Raw genomic sequence first — 18,618 nt, forward strand, 5'->3', positions numbered from 1 at the left:
CCATTCATTCAGATACATTATTGAAAGTGTCCCCAGAAGAATTAAAGCTTTCATAAAGGTGAAGGGTGGACACCACCTCCATATTTTGCCCACTAATAGGTGTCCTGATACTTCTGTTCAGATAGTGTGTATACTCAGTGATTTCTTTTAAAGTAGTATGAGACATAATTTCTTCTTCTTCTTCTGCTTATTATTATTATTATTCCAGTAAAACTTGCTCAAAACAGAATCGCATGGCATCAAATTAATTTCCCAAATTGGGCAAGTTTCCATATCGTGCATAATTCAGTACGCTACATAAAATGTCGGGTATCGTGAATAAAAGTGTAAATTTGTAATTATGCATGTATTTATTTACCTTCACTCCTGTACAGTAGGTTTTCGTATACTGTATATTCTACAATAGAACACTAGACTTACATTAATTCACGAACAATATGGCATTTCTGTATTTTTATTCTAACTTTAAATTTGTTTATGTTGTGTGTGCATACATATTATTTCCACATTTATTTGTTTTAAAGTTCATGTTTTTTTGCCACATATCGAGGAGGAAAATCTGTTTGAATTACCTGTTCAAAATTGAAATTGTTTTTTTCTGCTCAATTTTTTGCACCATACAATAGTTCCAAAACGTGGGTGAATTGGTGCATGCTGCAAATTGCATAACATTGATTGTGCGTGCAACAGCTGGTTGAATTTGGTGGGAACCAAACTGAATTCACATTTACCAACTTTGACTTTCAGGTGGCAGGTTGCATTGTCTATGAAAAGAACAACTTCACAATCTCCTTTCTTCATTTTGGCATTGAGAGAAATCAGCCATCTTCCATAAGACCACTCACCATCCACATCCTTTTATTGCTCCATCATCTATCTGGAAACTTACTGATGTCTATGTTTTTGAAACAACGTGTTTTTCCACCTTTCCAATCACCAATGGCTTCTCCATTTCACCTAACATGTTTCTACACAGCAGTACAGAGAGTCTTTCCTCAGACATTTTTGCACCAGTGCACTTTTCTCTTCAAATTGCTAGAGATTCTGAAGACAGTGCACGATAAAAGACCTGTTTCATCAGCATTGAGCAAGTTTTTTGGGTCATAATTTGAAATTAGATTTTACAGTATTGTCTTCCATTCTGTTGCTACACTTTCCTGCAAATCCTTAGCATCCTCGCACACATAATTTCACAGAATGTTGTGCCTAGCTTTGAAACTGTCCAGCCATCCTGTGGATGCCTTCACCTCCACATTTACAAGCAATTTAGGTCTTTCAGTGTCTCAATCTGCAACATGGGTCCAGACAAAGGTAAGTTTTCTGCCCAGCCACATTTGAACCATTCCCACAATATCTCATTAATTTCCTCATTTCCCCTTTTATTTATCTTCCTTTTCATTTCTTTGTTCCCTTTGATCCATTCATCCCATATATTATCCATGTTTCTTAAAGTAACATAAACTTGTATTTTACCACATCTTAAACACATTATTATTTCATGTGGAGAGAGTTTCTTTCTCACTTGTGTCTGTTATCTTAACCTTTTTGTTAGGTGTTAGCAACTCACTTTTTGTTTGGCATCATGTTATCACTTTAAGTGCTACTAGTGAACTGATACTAGCAGGAAATAAGGCAGGTAGTGCATTTCCTTTAAATACTTGACCTTTTCTGGTGAAATCATTATTTAATGGAACAACACTCACCTCATTAACTCATTCATGCAGATTGCAGTGGAGTGTCCATAGGTGTGCACCAATGTTAAAGTGTTGACCCATGCATGTCAATAATAGTGGAAAATGAGAAATACCAATGGAGCGATCACCAATGAACCGTTTCCTTTGCTGTGCCAACACTGCACATAACTTGTTCATTTTTGCACAGAGCTGTGTGTTTTGATGTCCCACCAAACCTCTTTTCTTGGTTTTGTGCCTCTTAACAGCATTGTCAGGGCTATACAGTCTCTGTGTCAAAACTAGTGTACTTGTAGAGTTTAGAATAACTAAGTTATACTGTATATAGTAGTACAGTATAAGCTCTTTTGTGCATTGCACAGTGAATTATTAATCAAGTCTTAAAATTTGCATTCTGTTTTTGTGTTAGGCATGTTCCACTTCTTAGAAAAAAATTAGTATATAAACGTGCATTGAATGCATCGGGACTGAAATACTTAAATGGTTGGGCAGATTTCCAAATTGTACACATTCTGCTCTGATCAAGTTTTACTATTATCACAATGTGATTCTGTATTTCTGACAATAATAAGATTTCTATATCATCTTTTAATGAAATTACTGCTATTAGATTTATGGTATGCATTGCCTTGGACCAGACAATTGATATTATATTGTATTCTGCTCACTATCCTCAAGCTCTTCAACACTGTGTGAAAATTTCATGAAACGTTTTCTTCTCAGGTATTGGCTGTCTTAGATAAGATTAATCAAGCTGTAACATCAGTCTTATGATAAATTAGCTGTTTTTAGGTTCCAAGCTTTTATTATATAACAGTTAATGGCACAAAACTTGGACTGTATAATAAAGGATAACTGAAATTTTACTAGAAATAGCTGCTCAAAATCTTTAAAATGGGGTTAGTGCTTGTATTTGTAGCATAATGTGTCTCTGTTTTGAACAAGAGACAGATTGCTATTTTATGCAGAATTTAATATCAAATAAAAGGTGCTGATACACAAAAGTTACACCTGGCTGATATCACTCCATCTTGATGGAGCTGCATGACACCAATTACATTTGAAGTAGTGGAGAAATGTTTCACTTATACTAATTGTATGTAGTGACATTAGGCTGGTCACATGTACCATTTGGAAGGGTAGGATCTGGTAGTGGGTATGACTGATCAGTTATGGATGGTAATTATTCAACTCTTGTTTCTACCAGAGCATTGATAATTAGTCATATCTCGTAGTTAGTAGATACATAAGACAGGAAATTTGATGTGTAGATGTTTCCAAATAACAACTTTTAAAAAATAACAGGAAGTCCATTTTAAGATAAATATTTATAGTTTAAAATTACATTGGTAGCAACAAATGCCCACAGACAACAAAAAAAAAAGATGTTTGTGGTCACTGGAGCAAGAACAGCTTGACATATTGAAGAGATTCCTGTGACATTGTTACATAAGCTGCAATAATGCAGTGGTTCAAATTAACTGGAATTGTCAGAAACTAACATAGACTTAATTATTAAGTTAATCCCAAAGAACAGTGGCATAAAATATGACAGAAGTACAGGCTGCCATGCACTTAAGGAGGGCTAGGCATAATGTTTTTTTAATATTTTGAGTAAATTGTAATAAATAGCTGGTTCCCACAGCACTAAAGAAGTTATTCAAGGCCCTCACACGTGCATGCAGCAAAATAAAAAAGGACAGCACCAGTCCTCTTGAAACATTGCCTGATGAAATCATCAAAAAGAAGTTCACACTCATTTGACACACAGGGTACCTCCATACTTAATAATAAACTAATGCTGCTAGTCAAGAGGATAATGTGCATGGGGCAGTACATTTGTAGTGTGTGGATAAGTTGAGAATTTGGATCTGATGGGAGGTTTGCTAGAATAGACAGTGCAACTGCAGTGACCACTCTGTCCGAATGGCACAGTGGTCAGAGCATCTCCCTAGTGAGCAGGAGACATGGGTTTGAATCCTGGTGGTACAGATTTTCAACTTTCCCCATTGATTTCAATCAATGCCCGCTCGTAGCCAAGGTGTGTAATTCTTTTACGTATAAAAAGCCCAATTGTTGCTAACTCTTGGAAAAACTAGCACTTGACCAGCACCCACAACTGGAAGTATTAAAAGTTTGTTAAGCTCCACAAAACTTCTCTGAACAAAGTTAAGAGTCCAAAACATGACACAGCAATAAAATTTTCGCAGTTTATGAGGGCATACATATGAATAACTGAAAGTAACAACTAGGATATGCGGCTGAGCACCATTCAGAATAATGTACCACGTGCTTCTGGCGTGATTCAAAACTGTGTCCCCTCTCCAGCATCCAGCCAGCCCTTAAACACCCTCAGACTTGGCTATCTGCAACTACTTGTTTTCAGGCTCAGGACTTGTCCCAGTACCAAAGTACTATTTCTATATCTTTAATGCTAGCTTAGATGTAATTGCACATGCATATGGTTTGGTATTGTGCTGATCACTTAAAGCTGTCACCGTAAGTTGTGCAATAGGTACCTCTCTCACATCAGTAAAAATATACAGTGTATCGTGCTATCATTTCAGAAAATCATCAAAGCTTGTAGAGGTAAAGCATCATGGATTTTTGTAGAACAATTATCAGCTCTCAAATTTCTTTTCTGTTATGTTAGAATTTCAGTGCGTGCTCCACTTGTCACTTGTAGAACTTCAAGATGGTATTATGAATTCTGCCCATGTGCTAGACAGCATTGCTGCAGTGGCAGTTTCGATTGCTTCATTGATTCGTGCATGAAGGGAACAATGTCACTGACTAGTGTTGTGTACACAAAGCACCACAAAAGAGGTGTAACGGTGTGGCTTCGGGAGAGAATGGAGGCCATACGATGGGACCATCATGACCCATCCACCTCTCAGAAAATGTCATGCAGCACTTCCTGCAATGTTTGTGATGTACGATGAATTGTTTTGTAGGGGCTGCATCGAACTGCAGATTGCACTCTGCCAAAATGTGCTTGAGACATATGGTGATGTCCATATTGAGGATGTTCTTTGACACTGTTTGTCTCTTTAAAGTTCCTTTGTTTCTGCCAATTGTGCCTTCCCATACTGACATGGATGACTTCATATTAACATTATCAGAGGTTTGCATTCTCCATACCAGATGACACATTGTGCCTTCTTCTGGTCTGTCACCAATTTAATGCATTCCTAGTAAAATCTTCAACAAAGGAATAAGGAAAAACTTTGAAAGCTGCTAAATGTTCTACAACAAACCACAGTTCTCTATAAGTAATAATTTCCAAGTTATGAATTGTTTTGAAATTATGGTGCAACTTTTGCATGCCCCGTAGTTAGGATGTTAGAACAGACTGACTAAATTATTAATCGTGCCTTTAATTTATATATGACAAAGTGACACATCCTTAATGGAAAATTAGTTCCCCATTCTCCTACTGCGATCTGTTTTCTTTAAGTTTAGTAAAGCATGAATTAAGGAGTTTTAATTACCGTACTGAAACAGTGGCTGAAAGTTACCTAATATGCTACATAAAATATATATTTTTACAAATAGTTTGTGGTGTGTATGTTAGTATCTTATCTCACTTTCCCCTTTGTTGGGAATTGTGGATTCCTATTCTAAGTGAAGGCAATCTGACTGGATGGAAATTAAATAAAGTTCTTATTGCTTGTCTTGTTGCCATTGTTTTTTTCCTTGTCCAGAACATCCAGTCAGTCTCTGTCCTTTGCTGACACTAAAACTTTAGGATTACTAAATTACATTTATATCATGATCCATCACATTTGTAATTAATACATTAAAAGTTTTGTACAGTCGCCTTGTTTATTTGAGTGAAAATAAAAACATCATTTGAAATAATATGATGTCGCGTAGAGCTAAAAAACAAATGTATGTGTCTGCTCCAGCAACCAGAATCACAGAACGATATAATTGTATGTAAGAATCTTAATTTTTTTCTAAAATAAAAGCTAAGCAAGAGATCGTTGAAAAATATTGGTACTGTAGCTGGAGGCTGCTTCATTCATTTCTTTGCTTTACCATATAATTAAAAAGGTTTGCCACTTAGGGATGGTGCACTGCCCCCCCCCCCCCCCCCTCCCACTTCTCCCCTTGCTAGTGAGATGAAAGTTTTCTTTCTGTGTAAGCTAAGTGCATTGGTATGGTTAAAAAAATGTTTCTCTCAAGAGTGAGTAGTAAATGTATCAAGTTGTAATTTATGTCATTTAATGAGATCTATGGTCTCTTGTCAGTGTAGAACATGAAGCTTCCAAGTAAATGCAATCAAATGATTTTGTCATTTATGTCACAAATTTTAATTCTTTCAAACTCATTCAACAAATCCTACTTCCCATTTATTTAGAATCATTAAATTTGGCAAGAAGAAAGGTTTCAAAGTAAAAACAAAGGAAAAAATCTGAAAATTGTTGATTTGTAATTACCACATGAGAAAAAATATTTCTTTTATCATTTGTTATCTGACTTCACACTTGAAATTAAAACAATCAGAAGGTTTGCATTCAGGCTGACTAGGTCCAGTAGTAAAAGTAAAGGAATGACTTATTGTTTTATGATACATTTCAGAAATTATCAATATCAGGTATCAAAGAGCAATTATTGCACATAGTCTAATCTGTGAATGTTTGTTTCATATGCAACTTGAAACGCCATATCTACATCTAGTAATTGCTCCTGGAAATCTAACTATGGATACATTCTGAAACACGTCATTTGAACAATACAGTCATTAATTGCCTGATATTTGACTTTCGCCATTGCGACTTAGTCAGCCTGAATGGAGAGCTAGTGATATGGTTGCCTGCCTCCTGTGTGACTTTGCCACATTTATATTATTAAAATTAAAACATTCTCTAAAATCTTGGAGCCCGTGATGTTGTGTTGCCAATATCAAATGTCAGTAACAGGAATAAATGGCAGAGATTCTCGATTCCTGGAACAGATAAACTGTCTATATAGATGGTTAAGTTTGTACGGAACCCTCACTGCATGAGTCCTCCTCGCACCTGGCCAATTTTCTCTCATTTTGCCTGTCTGTGATTCACTTTTCTCCTATGAGATACAGAAAGCAGCTAACCAGTTTAACATATGTAGTAAAAGAATTTTCAGTTTACAAGTACAGCATCTTAAATAATGATCACAAGGAACGAAAGCAGAATGGCGGCATCTTCTTGTAGTCATTGACTGTTGGCTAAATATAAATATGATGCTTGGACGTGCTGGCTCCCTTTCAATCAAGGAAGTATACAAAACTGCTGTGCACAGGTGTCCCCCCCCCCCCCTCCCCCTTGTTCATCATGAAGCAGCATAATCATTTTGTAATTATTTACAAATTGCAATTGACAAAAATTCATTTTTAGAGAAATATTTGCTTTATGTATTCATGTATGAAAGAAAGTTCTGTCAAACTACAAACTCTGTTTCTTCTTCATCCCTATTATAGTGTTACTGCAGTGGTGTAGTAACAAGTTTTCTCCCTAGCTAGTTCATTTTATTTCCTTAACTGGGTATGAAATCACAAACTTCTCCGAAATATATAAATCTATTAATTATTAGGAACAAAGCTCTCCTATTATCAGAATAAAATAATTTCTCCTAAACTTCTTACCAGATTACAGAAAGGTTTACAGCTTAGGTGACTCAAATTGTGTAAAGCAGTTCTTTGCCTTATATTTTCCCCATAGAAATTATTACCTTTCTTACTCATGTAAAAGTAAACTGACACTATTTTTCTCTGTAATTGCATAAGACTCAGTTTTGAATAATTGCATTAATGCAAAATTAATGTATCAGTTTTCAGTTGTGGTACAACAGCTACTAAAAAGGATGCAGAAGTAGTGAAAATGATGCTCTCTACTGGAGGCATTTGCCAAGAAATTTCAGAATCTTTGATTGATGCTGCTGGTGGTCTGTCTGGATGTGGGCCTGCATATGTATGTATAACATAATAATCTATTTGAACAAAAGTAATCAGTTTTTGACAATATAATGTAACTGGGTAGATAAAAAAATCTGCTCACCAAGTGGTGACAGGAGAAAACACGTATAAAGAAATGTTTTATCCTACGTAAGTTATTGGAGCGTGTCGCTCCTCCTTCCAGCAGAAGAGTTGAAGGGGAATGAAGAGGAACAAAGGAAAAGGACTGGAGAGGTTTAGGAAAAGAGGTAGAGTTAAAAAAAAAGGGTCACCCAGAACCCTGGGTCAGAGGAGACTTATCAGACGGGATGAAAAGGAATGTGTGAGTTCTCGTGCCACTCCTTAGGGAGTAATTTTTTTCTGTCCAGTTACATCATAATCTTTTTCATATTAATTAATATTTTTGGTATAACTAAATGTAGATAAAGAAATTTGATGAGTTAATCTTGTGCAGTCATATTTGACAAGAGGGATATTGTTTCCATATCTATGAAACTGTACTGCAAATGGCAAACAATTGTTTATGGTAGCATTGATACTTATATTAACTCTTCTGTGCTAGCCAAGATTTGTTAGTGCAGGCCACAACTATTATATATTGTGACAATGTTCGCCTGCTTTGTCTCTTCGTTTGTCCTCAGTGTTGACATACTTTCTGGCTGACAAATAGGTTGAGGAAGTGCAATTACTGTCTGTTTTAAATAATGTAGCTGGCAGATGCACAGTTGCATTTCAGTCTTTTACTTTCACTATTAACAATCCTCCAATATTACCCAGTTATATGGCCAGTGCCAGAAGACTCATTAATAGCTTTCAGGCAAACAATATTTACTATTCAACATCTATGAGCAGTAAAAACCTAACCACCAATGTTCACAGTTCTTGAAGAATAGAAAGGTATGTATGGAGCAGACACTGCCATTGTTTTAACCCATGGTCTAATTGTGTAACAGTTATTTCACAGTTAAGTAAAAGCATTGTTGTTGTTCTAATCAACAAAGATTTTACGTCTGAAACTCGGCCGTGGACTGATTGTCTCTGGACCAAAAAGCGGGCCCTTATGTATCCTCACAATAATAGTTAAATTTACAGAAACTACAATTAAAACTTAACTCATTAAATTAACTGCATACATCAAATAATTTGTTCCTTTTAAAAGTTTCTTCTTCCACAAGGCTTAGGCCGAATTATTTATTTAAATGATGAAATTAACATATATAGTTATGTAAACAATACTTTTGATAAGTTAATTACTTTAGAGTTAATTAAGGGCTGGTTTTACTAACATATTTTCGAATAGAGCCAAACAGATCCTTTAAGGTTACTATTAGTTGTTCCCCCAAATGCTAATAATTGGTACAGAATTTATATTTGTTTATACATCAACAATAGAATTTAAGTTTAAAAAAATCACTGATTTCACCTTATAACAAAAGATACTAACTAGGCACAGTCAAAATAAATTAGAAAATCAATTACATACCAAAAAAAACTAAGCACAAAATTAAATCTGGTGTTAAATTCTTTAAAACTGAGGGCCAACTTTTCTCTTATATTTATGAAAATACAGATTATACTCACTTATGTTAAAGGTAATTAGTCAGACATGAAAAAATGAATTTTAAGGTGGCAGATGGCAAAACAAGAGGGGAAGTAAAAATATCCCAGCTTGCTTCATCACACACAGGCTCCAAAAACCGAGCAGGGTGGCGCAGTGGTTAGACACTGGACTCGCATTCGGGAGGACGTTGGTTCAATCCCGCATCCGGCCATCCTGATTTAGGTTTTCCGTGATTTCCCTAAGTCGCTCCAGGTAAATGCTGGGATGGTTCCTTTCAAAGGGCACAGCCAACTTCCTTCCCCGCCCTTCCCTAATCCGATGAGACCGATGACCTCGCTGTCTGGTCTCCTTCCCCAAACAATCCAACCCCACAGACTCCAAAAAGCTGCATATTGCTGCATCTGTAGTAATTTTTCTTTGAAAATTTGTTAGTTTATTGAAGAGATTATGGCAATCATAGATCAGCATTTTGCACATCTTCCATAATTGTACTTCATGGAAGGAATTTATCCTCTGGGAAAAAATGGTGGATGATGTACACTGACATAAAAGGAGGTTATGTTGAATAGTAAGTGCATATTTTTATATTACAGGAGATACTTTCAGTGTCAGGCCAACTATTACACCAAACCACATTCCTTTCCAAAGAATGTAGAAACACCTGTATAGAGAGGTCACATTAAAATTTAACATAAGTTATTTATTTAAAGCTGTTGCTGTGGATCAACACTGCTGCTCTTGATCTCTAATATTCGTAGCATTCTGTGTACCACACTTGCGTTGCCCTGTGATGATGTTTAGCATTGGTAAGTGCTTAGAGAGTAGGCTGCTGTCGCTGGTGCAACTATGTTAGTAACAATTGTGTGAGAAATAATCTCGGCATTGTGCATCTTGTATATCTGTATAATGTTGGTAGTGAAATAGCGTGATGGTGGAATACGTTCATATTTCTTTCTTGGCAAATGCCAAGCTAATACAGCTCTTAATTCAGTTGGCAACTGAAAAGTTTGTTAGCTGTGCAAATTTATTAACTTCAGAACAGGACATTGATCATGACATTTCAAAAAACAAGTATACAAACACAGTGAAGATTCTGTTCTATTTTGAAATTTACCCAGCAACATAACATGTTTATACACTTTCTTCCCACAGAGGAGACTTATGTTAATTAAGAGCAGCATGTCAGAAGAAAGTTCTCATTTCAACAATCATGTTTTCATTCATTCAAACTCTCAAAAAGAACAGCTGCAGCTTTTTCCCATTTCTTATGCAGTGCTTCAGTACTTTAAGTATCCAAGGTTTTTCCTGGATCAGTCACTAATTAAATATATTTAAAAATTTGTAAGTATTTGTGATAATGCATTGTTTTTATTACCTTACAAAATTGATTGTTCATAAAACAAGCAGATTTTCCTTAAATTGTTGAGAATAACAAATTAATATTTTCATAAGTTTGAACATATTTTTCTGCAGCACTAATTCAGTTGTGAGTGCCAATGTCAGTAGATTGCAGCTTCGATTAGTGAGGACTCAATTTCTTTAGTGGAGCAGAGTGCACAGCTTTTGTTAGCTTTTGTGTTACTTGTGGTGCTTCACAAAATAATACTAAATTGCTAAAAAGTTGTTAACATTTACATAAACCTTTTACTTCCAGTAAATACTTAAAAAATGACTAAAAAAGATCTCTCAGTGAGAAGCAGAAATGTCAAGTCATCGAAAGGCACATACAAAAGAAGGAAAATGTGCTAGGTTAGGAGTTATCCTTTGACGAGCTACAGTGCGCACACACAAGTGTGCATGCTTACACACACACACACACACACACACACACACACGCCCCTACATGGTGCCAGCTTTAAGTAAATAGCTTAGACGCTGTCATTCTTTCTTAATACTAGGGTGTAATTTTTTGCTTGGATTGTCATTTTAAGTAGTTGTTTCATGAAAGTTATTGATGTCTGTTTTTTACATGTTATCACATACTAAGGCTTTCATTTTTAATAGGTGTACCTCATTATTGAAGCATTGTCTGATGGTGCAGTAAAGATGGGTGTTCCTCGAGCTATGGCAACACAGTTCGCTTCTCAGACTGTGCTAGGTGCTGCAAAAATGGTGCTAGAGACAGGGAAGCATCCAGGGCAGTTGAAAGATGAAGTGTGCTCACCTGGAGGTACTACAATCTGTGGTATCCATGCATTGGAGAAGGGAGGTGTCAGGTATGTTGAACAGTGGGGAGAGAGAGAGAGAGAGAGAGAGAGAGAGAGAGAGAGAGAGAGAGAGAGAGAGAGATTGATCTAATGTGGTGTAATCTGACTTGTATATTACTTACCCAGTTTCAAAAAAGTCTAAAAAACTCCTCTAGCAGCTTCTCATGTGGATGATGCAGGTACTTCAAACATCAGTAAGAGAACAAACAAATTTCAAAATATCTCTCATTTAATACAGTTTAATATATCATCATATTGGCAATACAATCACTTATTATACAGTAGCAGCTAATGTTGGAAACACTTGTACACGTGCCAGTGCTGTTAGCTGTATCAGAACAGAAATAACCAAATGAATGGGTAACACTGGTGAACAAAAGTTTGATGTTGATACCGTACACTTGTTATGAACTAGTTGTTGTGAACTGGTTCAAGACATGAAATATCTGGAGTCAATTTTGGCACAATCTGTTGTTTGTTTGCAATACAACCTCAGATATTCCCCCACTGTGGTAATTGTTTGACAGACTGACTATGATACCATCAGCACATAAGAGGTTTCCTTCCATTATTTAAAAAAATAAGCAGTTCTGTTACAATAAACAAGGACACATGGAAGAAACTTGTTTGGAGTATGAAAGATTTATTTATTACAATTGTAGTGACCCACATAAGATTCCACACCCACAACCTGGGTGCATAGTGGTATGGCGTGCCATGGATATCGCAGGGGCCTTCACTCTCAGATGCGTGCAAGGCATCTCCATAGTGCAATCTACTGGCTGGCCAATGGCTTATAGAATCGTGCCCCACCAACCTTTCCACCAGTCAGATCTTGATATTCACCCTGTGTGTCTCAGACTAATAGTACAGCCACTCTGTGACGAGTGTTTTCCTTTAATAGTATTCTTGAAGGAATAAGATGTGTCTGTTATTATCTGTATTTTCTTGTTGTCAGAACAGCAATAGGAAATTAATATAAACATAATGAAGGCAATGAGAAGAAAATGTGATTATAAATGATGTGCAGACATACTGTCCATGTAAAAAATTACATTTACAGCTTTTATGCTTGTGATCTTGTTCAGGGTAGTTTTATTTTCATGCATCAATAGTAGTCATCCAATATATTCTTGTTTCATTATCCTTGATAATGATGTTCCACAATATGAAGCTCTTAATGTAATACTCTTTTTCAAAGAAATGGCCTCAGTGTAGCCAGGAGCCGAACCAGAGTACTGTTGAGAAAGTATATAATCACACCTGTGCAATCCAAAGATTGTGGAAAGCCATCATTCTTCCAGTCAAATACGCATAGTTGGCTACATTTTTATACCTACAAAGTTCTTCCTAACTTCTTTTAAAGAAATCTTCATTCCATTGTCCTTGTTAGTGAATTAGTCTTATTGGTAAATCATTCACCACATAAAAGGACATAAATGTGAGGTCCTTTGAAAACTCCTATTTTGATCTAGAAGACGAAGAATAAATTGTATGTCTAATTAACTGCCCTGACATGGGGGTTCATTAAGCAAAGTCTGATGTGAAGTGAGCGAATATTAGCCTGCTTTGGCAAGTGATTTGCTCATTGACAGTGTTTGGCATTTCTGCTTCCAATAGTTGTATAATGGGTCACTCCTTCCAAACCCAGTTCTGCTCTTGAAAAAAGTGAATAATATTAACTTGAAAATTAATATCTGGTTCTCTGTGAATGAACTGGCACTAAACTACACTTAAACACAAGACATGCAGTTCTGTACTGCACAAGAACTGGCCACACTATTAGAAACAATGCATGAAAGTAAATTAATAAATGAAATTGATATTATGAATTTGTGTGTGTGTTTTACTGATAAGAAACTGAACTGGGAGTTCCATGTTACAGAGCTTGTTAAATGTCTAAGGTCCGCAACTTTGACAGCGTTGATAATAAGAGATAGTTGAGAAGAAAATGTCAAACAATTGACTTACCTTTCCTAATTTCATTCACTAATGTCATTTGGCATCATATTCTGGGGTAACGCAGCTTAGAGGAGAGGGCAGGCAAAAATGTTTGTTGCACAGAAGCATGTAATAGGATTAACATGATGTGCCCACTTCAGGAGCTCTTTTAAGCATCTCTTTAAGCAGTTGAGCAAACTGACAACAGCCCACAGTACATTTACTCCCTAATGAAGTTCATTGGTAGCAATTACTGTTTGTTTGAATACAACAGTATCATTCAGAAATACTTGAAGGAGAAATGACTTGTAACCGTCTGACTTAACTGTAACCATACTCAGTTGAATATATCAGACAATGGAAAATCCAGTACGGAATACAACACACACATGACCAGCCTCTGGCTGCTGAGGCCTGGCTGTGAGCAGCAGCACATTATGGGAGAGGCAACTGGGTGGTTGGAATGAGGAGGAGGCTGGGGCGGGGAGAGGGAATAATAGCAGGGTAGAGATGGAGGATGGTAAAGTGCTGCTTGTGGGACATACAGGGACGAGGTGGAGAGAGGGTAGGACAGCTAGGTGCAGTCATGAGGTTATACGGAAGTTGGGGGAGGGATGGAAATGGAGAGAAGTCAAGACTGTGGGTGCATTGGTGGACTAGAGGGCTGTGTGTTGCTGGAGTGGGAACAGGGAAGGGGCCATATGGATAAGGTTGAGGCTAGGAGGTTATGGGAATGTAGGATATATTGCAGGGAGAGGACACACATTTCAGAAAAGCTGGTTTTGGTGGGAAGGATCGAGATGGCACAGACCATGAAGCAGTCATTGAAATGAAGAACATTGTGTTGGGCAGCATGCTCAGCAACAGGGGTGGTCCAGTTGTTTCTTGGCCACAGTTCGTTGGTGGCTATTCATGCTGACAGACAACTTGTTGGTTGTCATGCCAATGTAGAATAGACCTAGATGCAAGGTCTGTCCTGTACACCCTACCACCATCTCCACCACCCACTCCAGTCCGGTCACGAGCATCACCAACCTCATCAAAGGCAGGGTTGCCTGTGAATCCAGTCTAGTGATTTATGAGCTAAGCTGCAACAGCTGTGAAGCATTCTATGTGAGTATGACAAGCTGTCTATCTGCATGAATGGCCACCGACAAACAATGGCCAAGAAACGGCTGCACCACCCTGTTGCTGAGCACAGTGCTCAATGCTGTGTTCTTCTTTTCAGTTACTGCTTCACAGCCTTTGCCATCTGGATCATTCCCACCAACACCAGCTTTTGTGAACTGCGCAGGTGGGAAAGCTCCCTGCAATATATCCTATGTTCCTGTAAACGTCCTGGTGTCAACCTTTGTTAGTCATTCTCCTTGCCCATCTAGCCCCTTCCCTGTTCCCATTCCAGCACTACACAGCTCTCTATTCCACCATCACACCCACAGTCTTTCTACTTCTCTCAATTTCCGATACCTCCCACACCCCCCACCCCCTACCCCCCACACCCCACCCCGCCCTCCATCTAACCTTCAGCGTTGCATTTACTCGACCCTGTGCACCAGTGTGGGGTTTGATTAGTGACAGGAGCTCTTAGGACAAGTCCGGTGACCAGCGTACTGGTGGAGGCTGGTATCCCTTCACTACAGATCAGACGTGCACAACTGCTCACCAGTTACGCAGCACACATTCATAGTTCCCCTGAGCATCCGATTTACCGTCTCCTTTTCCCGCTCGCAGTCGTCCATCTCCCTCATCGGCGGCCTAGATCGGGGCCGTTCACATATGCCTCCATTGTGTACGCCTCGGCCGCAGCTTCGTCTGGACCTTTTGTATGGCCCTAAGGACTCCTTTAACCCCACTCTCTGCTGTCACTTCTTCTCGATTCTTGACTTGTTCCGGGGCTCTGAAGTGGTTTACACTGACGGCTCAGTGGCTGATGGTCACGTAGACTTTGCACATGTTCATGGAGGACATGTTGAGCAGCACTCCTTGCCAGTTGGCTGCAGTGGTTTCACTGCCGAACTAGCGGCCACATCTTGTGCTCTTGAGTACATCCCCTCATCCCTGGCGAGTCATTTCTCCTATGTACTGACTCACTGAGCAGCCTACAAGCTATCAACCAGTGTTAACCTTGCCACCCTCTGGTAGCATCCATTCAGGAGTCCATCTATGCCCTGGAACAGTCCCACTGTTCCGGGGTGTTAGTGTGGAGCCCAGGACACGTCGGAATCCCCGGCAACGAGCTTGCCAACAGGCTGGCCAAACAGGCAACACAGAAACCGCTTCTGGAGATAGACATCTCCAAAGCTAACGTGCGTTCTTTGTTACACCACAGGGTTTTCCAGCTTTGGGAGACGGAATGGCATAACAGCACCCACAACAAACTGCATGTCATTAAGGAGACTATGAATGTGTGGAAGTCTTCCATGCAGGCCTCTTGCAGGGAATCAGTTGTTCTCTGCCAGCTCTGCATTGGCCATACGTGGCTAACGCATGGTTACCTACTCCATCGCGAGGACCCACCTCAGTATCGCTGTGGCTCCCAAATGCCAGCTTTCCACCTCGTGCTGGACTGCCCACTTTTAACCACTCTGCGGCAGACTTTTAACTTTCCCGGCACCCTACCTTCAGTGTTCAGCGACAATGCTTCCATCACAGTTTTAGTTCTACATTTTATCTGTGAGAGTGGGTTTTATGCTTCTATGTAGGTTTTAGGGCATATTCTTTGTACCTCTGTGTCCTCCACCCTAGTGCTTTTAGGGTGGAGGTTTTAATGTGTTGCAGAGTGGCTGGCTTTCCCTTTTTATTCTCATGGTTGGCCAGCCACTGTAATCTGCTTTCATGTTTTACTCCCTTCTGTTTCTAGTGTCTCTCACTTGTTTTCTTGTCCTCTTTTGTTCCTTTTGGTATTCGTTGCCTTCCCTTCATTCTTGTGGCTTTTCCCTTCTTTCTATTTTGTGTTATATGTTTTGTCCATTCTCTTCTCACCCTTGTGTCATTGTTTTATTAGGAACAAGAGACTGATGTCCTCGTAGTTTGGTCCTTTCTCTCTCTTTAAACTAACCAACCAACTAGCCGGCTGCCCTAGTCTCTCTTCTGCTCGTCCCTGTATGATCGCATAAGCAGCAGTTTGCTGTCTCCCACCCCTACCTTGCTATCCTTCCCCCACCCTGCCCCAGCCTTCTCCTTACACCTCCCCCCCCCCCCCCCCCCCACAACCACCACCACCAACCAGTTGTTTCTCCCATTATGTGCTGCTACTCGGAGTCTGGCCGTAGCAGCCACAGAATGTAGTGGTTTTTGTGTGTGTGTGTGTGTGTGTGTGTGTGTGTGTGTGTGTGTGTGTGTGTTATGCCTTTTCTTGATCTTGATGAAGGCCTTGTTGCCGAAAGCTCACTTTCTTGACAGTCTTTTTGTTGTGCCTATTTGCAACTCAGCATCTTCGCTATGTGGTGGGTAGCAGCTATCCTTTTCATATTACTGTTAAAGTGAAGATATTAATTTTATATTATAAATTGAACTGTTTAATTATATTTAAATTTACAGTTAATTGTTTAACATTACTCCTCCAAAACTACTCATTCTCTGTACTTGCACAGTACATTACATGCAGTTTCAGAGAAAAGTACTGACCTGATGCGATGCTGTGGGCAAGGTTAACTCGTAGTGCCAGAAGGGATAATGTCACATCAGAGCATGCACACTTTAAAATATTGCTGTCTCTCTTCTCTGAGTTGAGCATAGTACAGCTGACCATCGCGTCAGCACTGAACACTGGTTTCTGATCACTGTGGAGAGAGAGCTGCAAAACATACTGTCCATTTTATTTGTATATTTTTGAAGAGAAATGGTGTAATTTTAGTGTGATTTCCAATTTGCACTCAAAGAAGAATGACATAATTTTAATGTGATATTTACAGTGTGCTCTAGCACATGAGCACATAATAGCCAGCTACTTTAATCAGAAAGAAATGAAGGATTCAGCCATAAACATTTTTAACCATCTACTTGGCAGCTTTATGCACGCACACATGGGGTGATGCACTCAGTGGAAAATCCAGAATGTAATACTAATAATAATAATAATAATAATAATAATAATAATAATAATAATAATAATATGAAAAGAATAGCTAGCTACTCAACATATAGAGGAGGTAGTACATGGCAGACAGCAACAATAAAAAAAGACTGCTAGGTATTTTCAGCTATTTGACTAAATCCTTCATCAGACATAGGCAGAATAACTCGCATACATTCATACAAGCATAATTGACAAACACATAAACACTGTCCTCCCCCCATGAACCACGGACCTTGCCGTTGGTGGGGAGGCTTGCGTGCCTCAACGATACAGGTAGCCGTACCGCAGGTGCAACCACAACGGAGGGGTATCTGTTGAGAGGCCAGAGAAACGTGTGGTTCCTGAAGAGGGGCAGCAGCCTTTTCAGTAGTTGCAGGGGCAACAGTCTGGATGATTGACTGATCTGGCCTTGTAACACTAACCAAAACGGCCCTGCTGTTGAGGTAATGCGAACAGCTGATAGCAATGGGAAACTACAGCCGTAATTTTTCCCAAGGGCATGCAGCTTTACTGTATAATTAAATAATGATGGTGTCCTCTTGGGTAAAATATTCCGGAGGTAAAATAGTCCCCCATTTGGATCTCTGGGCGGGGACTACTCAAGAGGACGTCATTATCAGGAGAAAGAAAACTGGCGTTCTACAGATCGGAGCATGGAATGTCAGATCCCTTAATCGGGCAGGTAGGTTAGAAAATTTAAAAAGGGAAATGGATAGGTTAAAGTTAGATATAGTGGGAATTAGTGAAGTTCAGTGGCAGGAGGAACAAGACTTTTGGTCAGGTGAAGAGAGGGTTATAAATACAAAATCCAATAGGGGTAATGCAGGAGTAGGTTTAATAATGAACAGGAAAATAGGAATGCGGGTAAGCTACTACAAACAGCATAATGAAACCTTATTGTGGCCAAGATAGACATGAAGCCCACACCTACTACAAAGTTTTAAGCCAACTAACTCTGAAGATAAAAGAAATTATTCAGGTAGTGAAGGGAGATGAAAATTTAATAGTCATGGGTGACTGGAATTCGACAGTAGGAAAAGGAAGAGAAGGAAACGTAGTAGGTGAATATGGATTGGGGCTAAGAAATGAAAGAAGACGCCACCTGGTAGAATTTTGCACAGAACATAACTTAATCATAGCTAACACTTCGTTCAAGAATAATGAAGAAAGGATGTATACATGGAAGAACCCTGGAGATACTTGAA

The 18,618-nt window shown here is 38.8% G+C and overlaps 1 protein-coding gene across 3 annotated transcripts in view; it reads left to right on the forward strand.

The window, feature by feature from the left end:
- Window positions 1–18,618, forward strand: part of LOC126266997 (uncharacterized) — a 75,810-nt gene that overhangs the window by 48,053 nt on the left and 9,139 nt on the right. For all 3 annotated transcript variants that reach the window (XM_049971761.1, XM_049971751.1, XM_049971769.1), the window contains 2 exons: window positions 7,503–7,642; window positions 11,192–11,403. In XM_049971761.1, coding sequence (XP_049827718.1) covers window positions 7,503–7,642; window positions 11,192–11,403 — 352 coding nt within the window. The remainder of the gene's footprint in view (window positions 1–7,502; window positions 7,643–11,191; window positions 11,404–18,618) is intronic.

This window comes from Schistocerca gregaria, chromosome 1 (genome assembly GCF_023897955.1).
Source record: "Schistocerca gregaria isolate iqSchGreg1 chromosome 1, iqSchGreg1.2, whole genome shotgun sequence".
In the NCBI taxonomy this organism is placed as follows: Eukaryota; Metazoa; Arthropoda; class Insecta; order Orthoptera; family Acrididae; genus Schistocerca; species Schistocerca gregaria.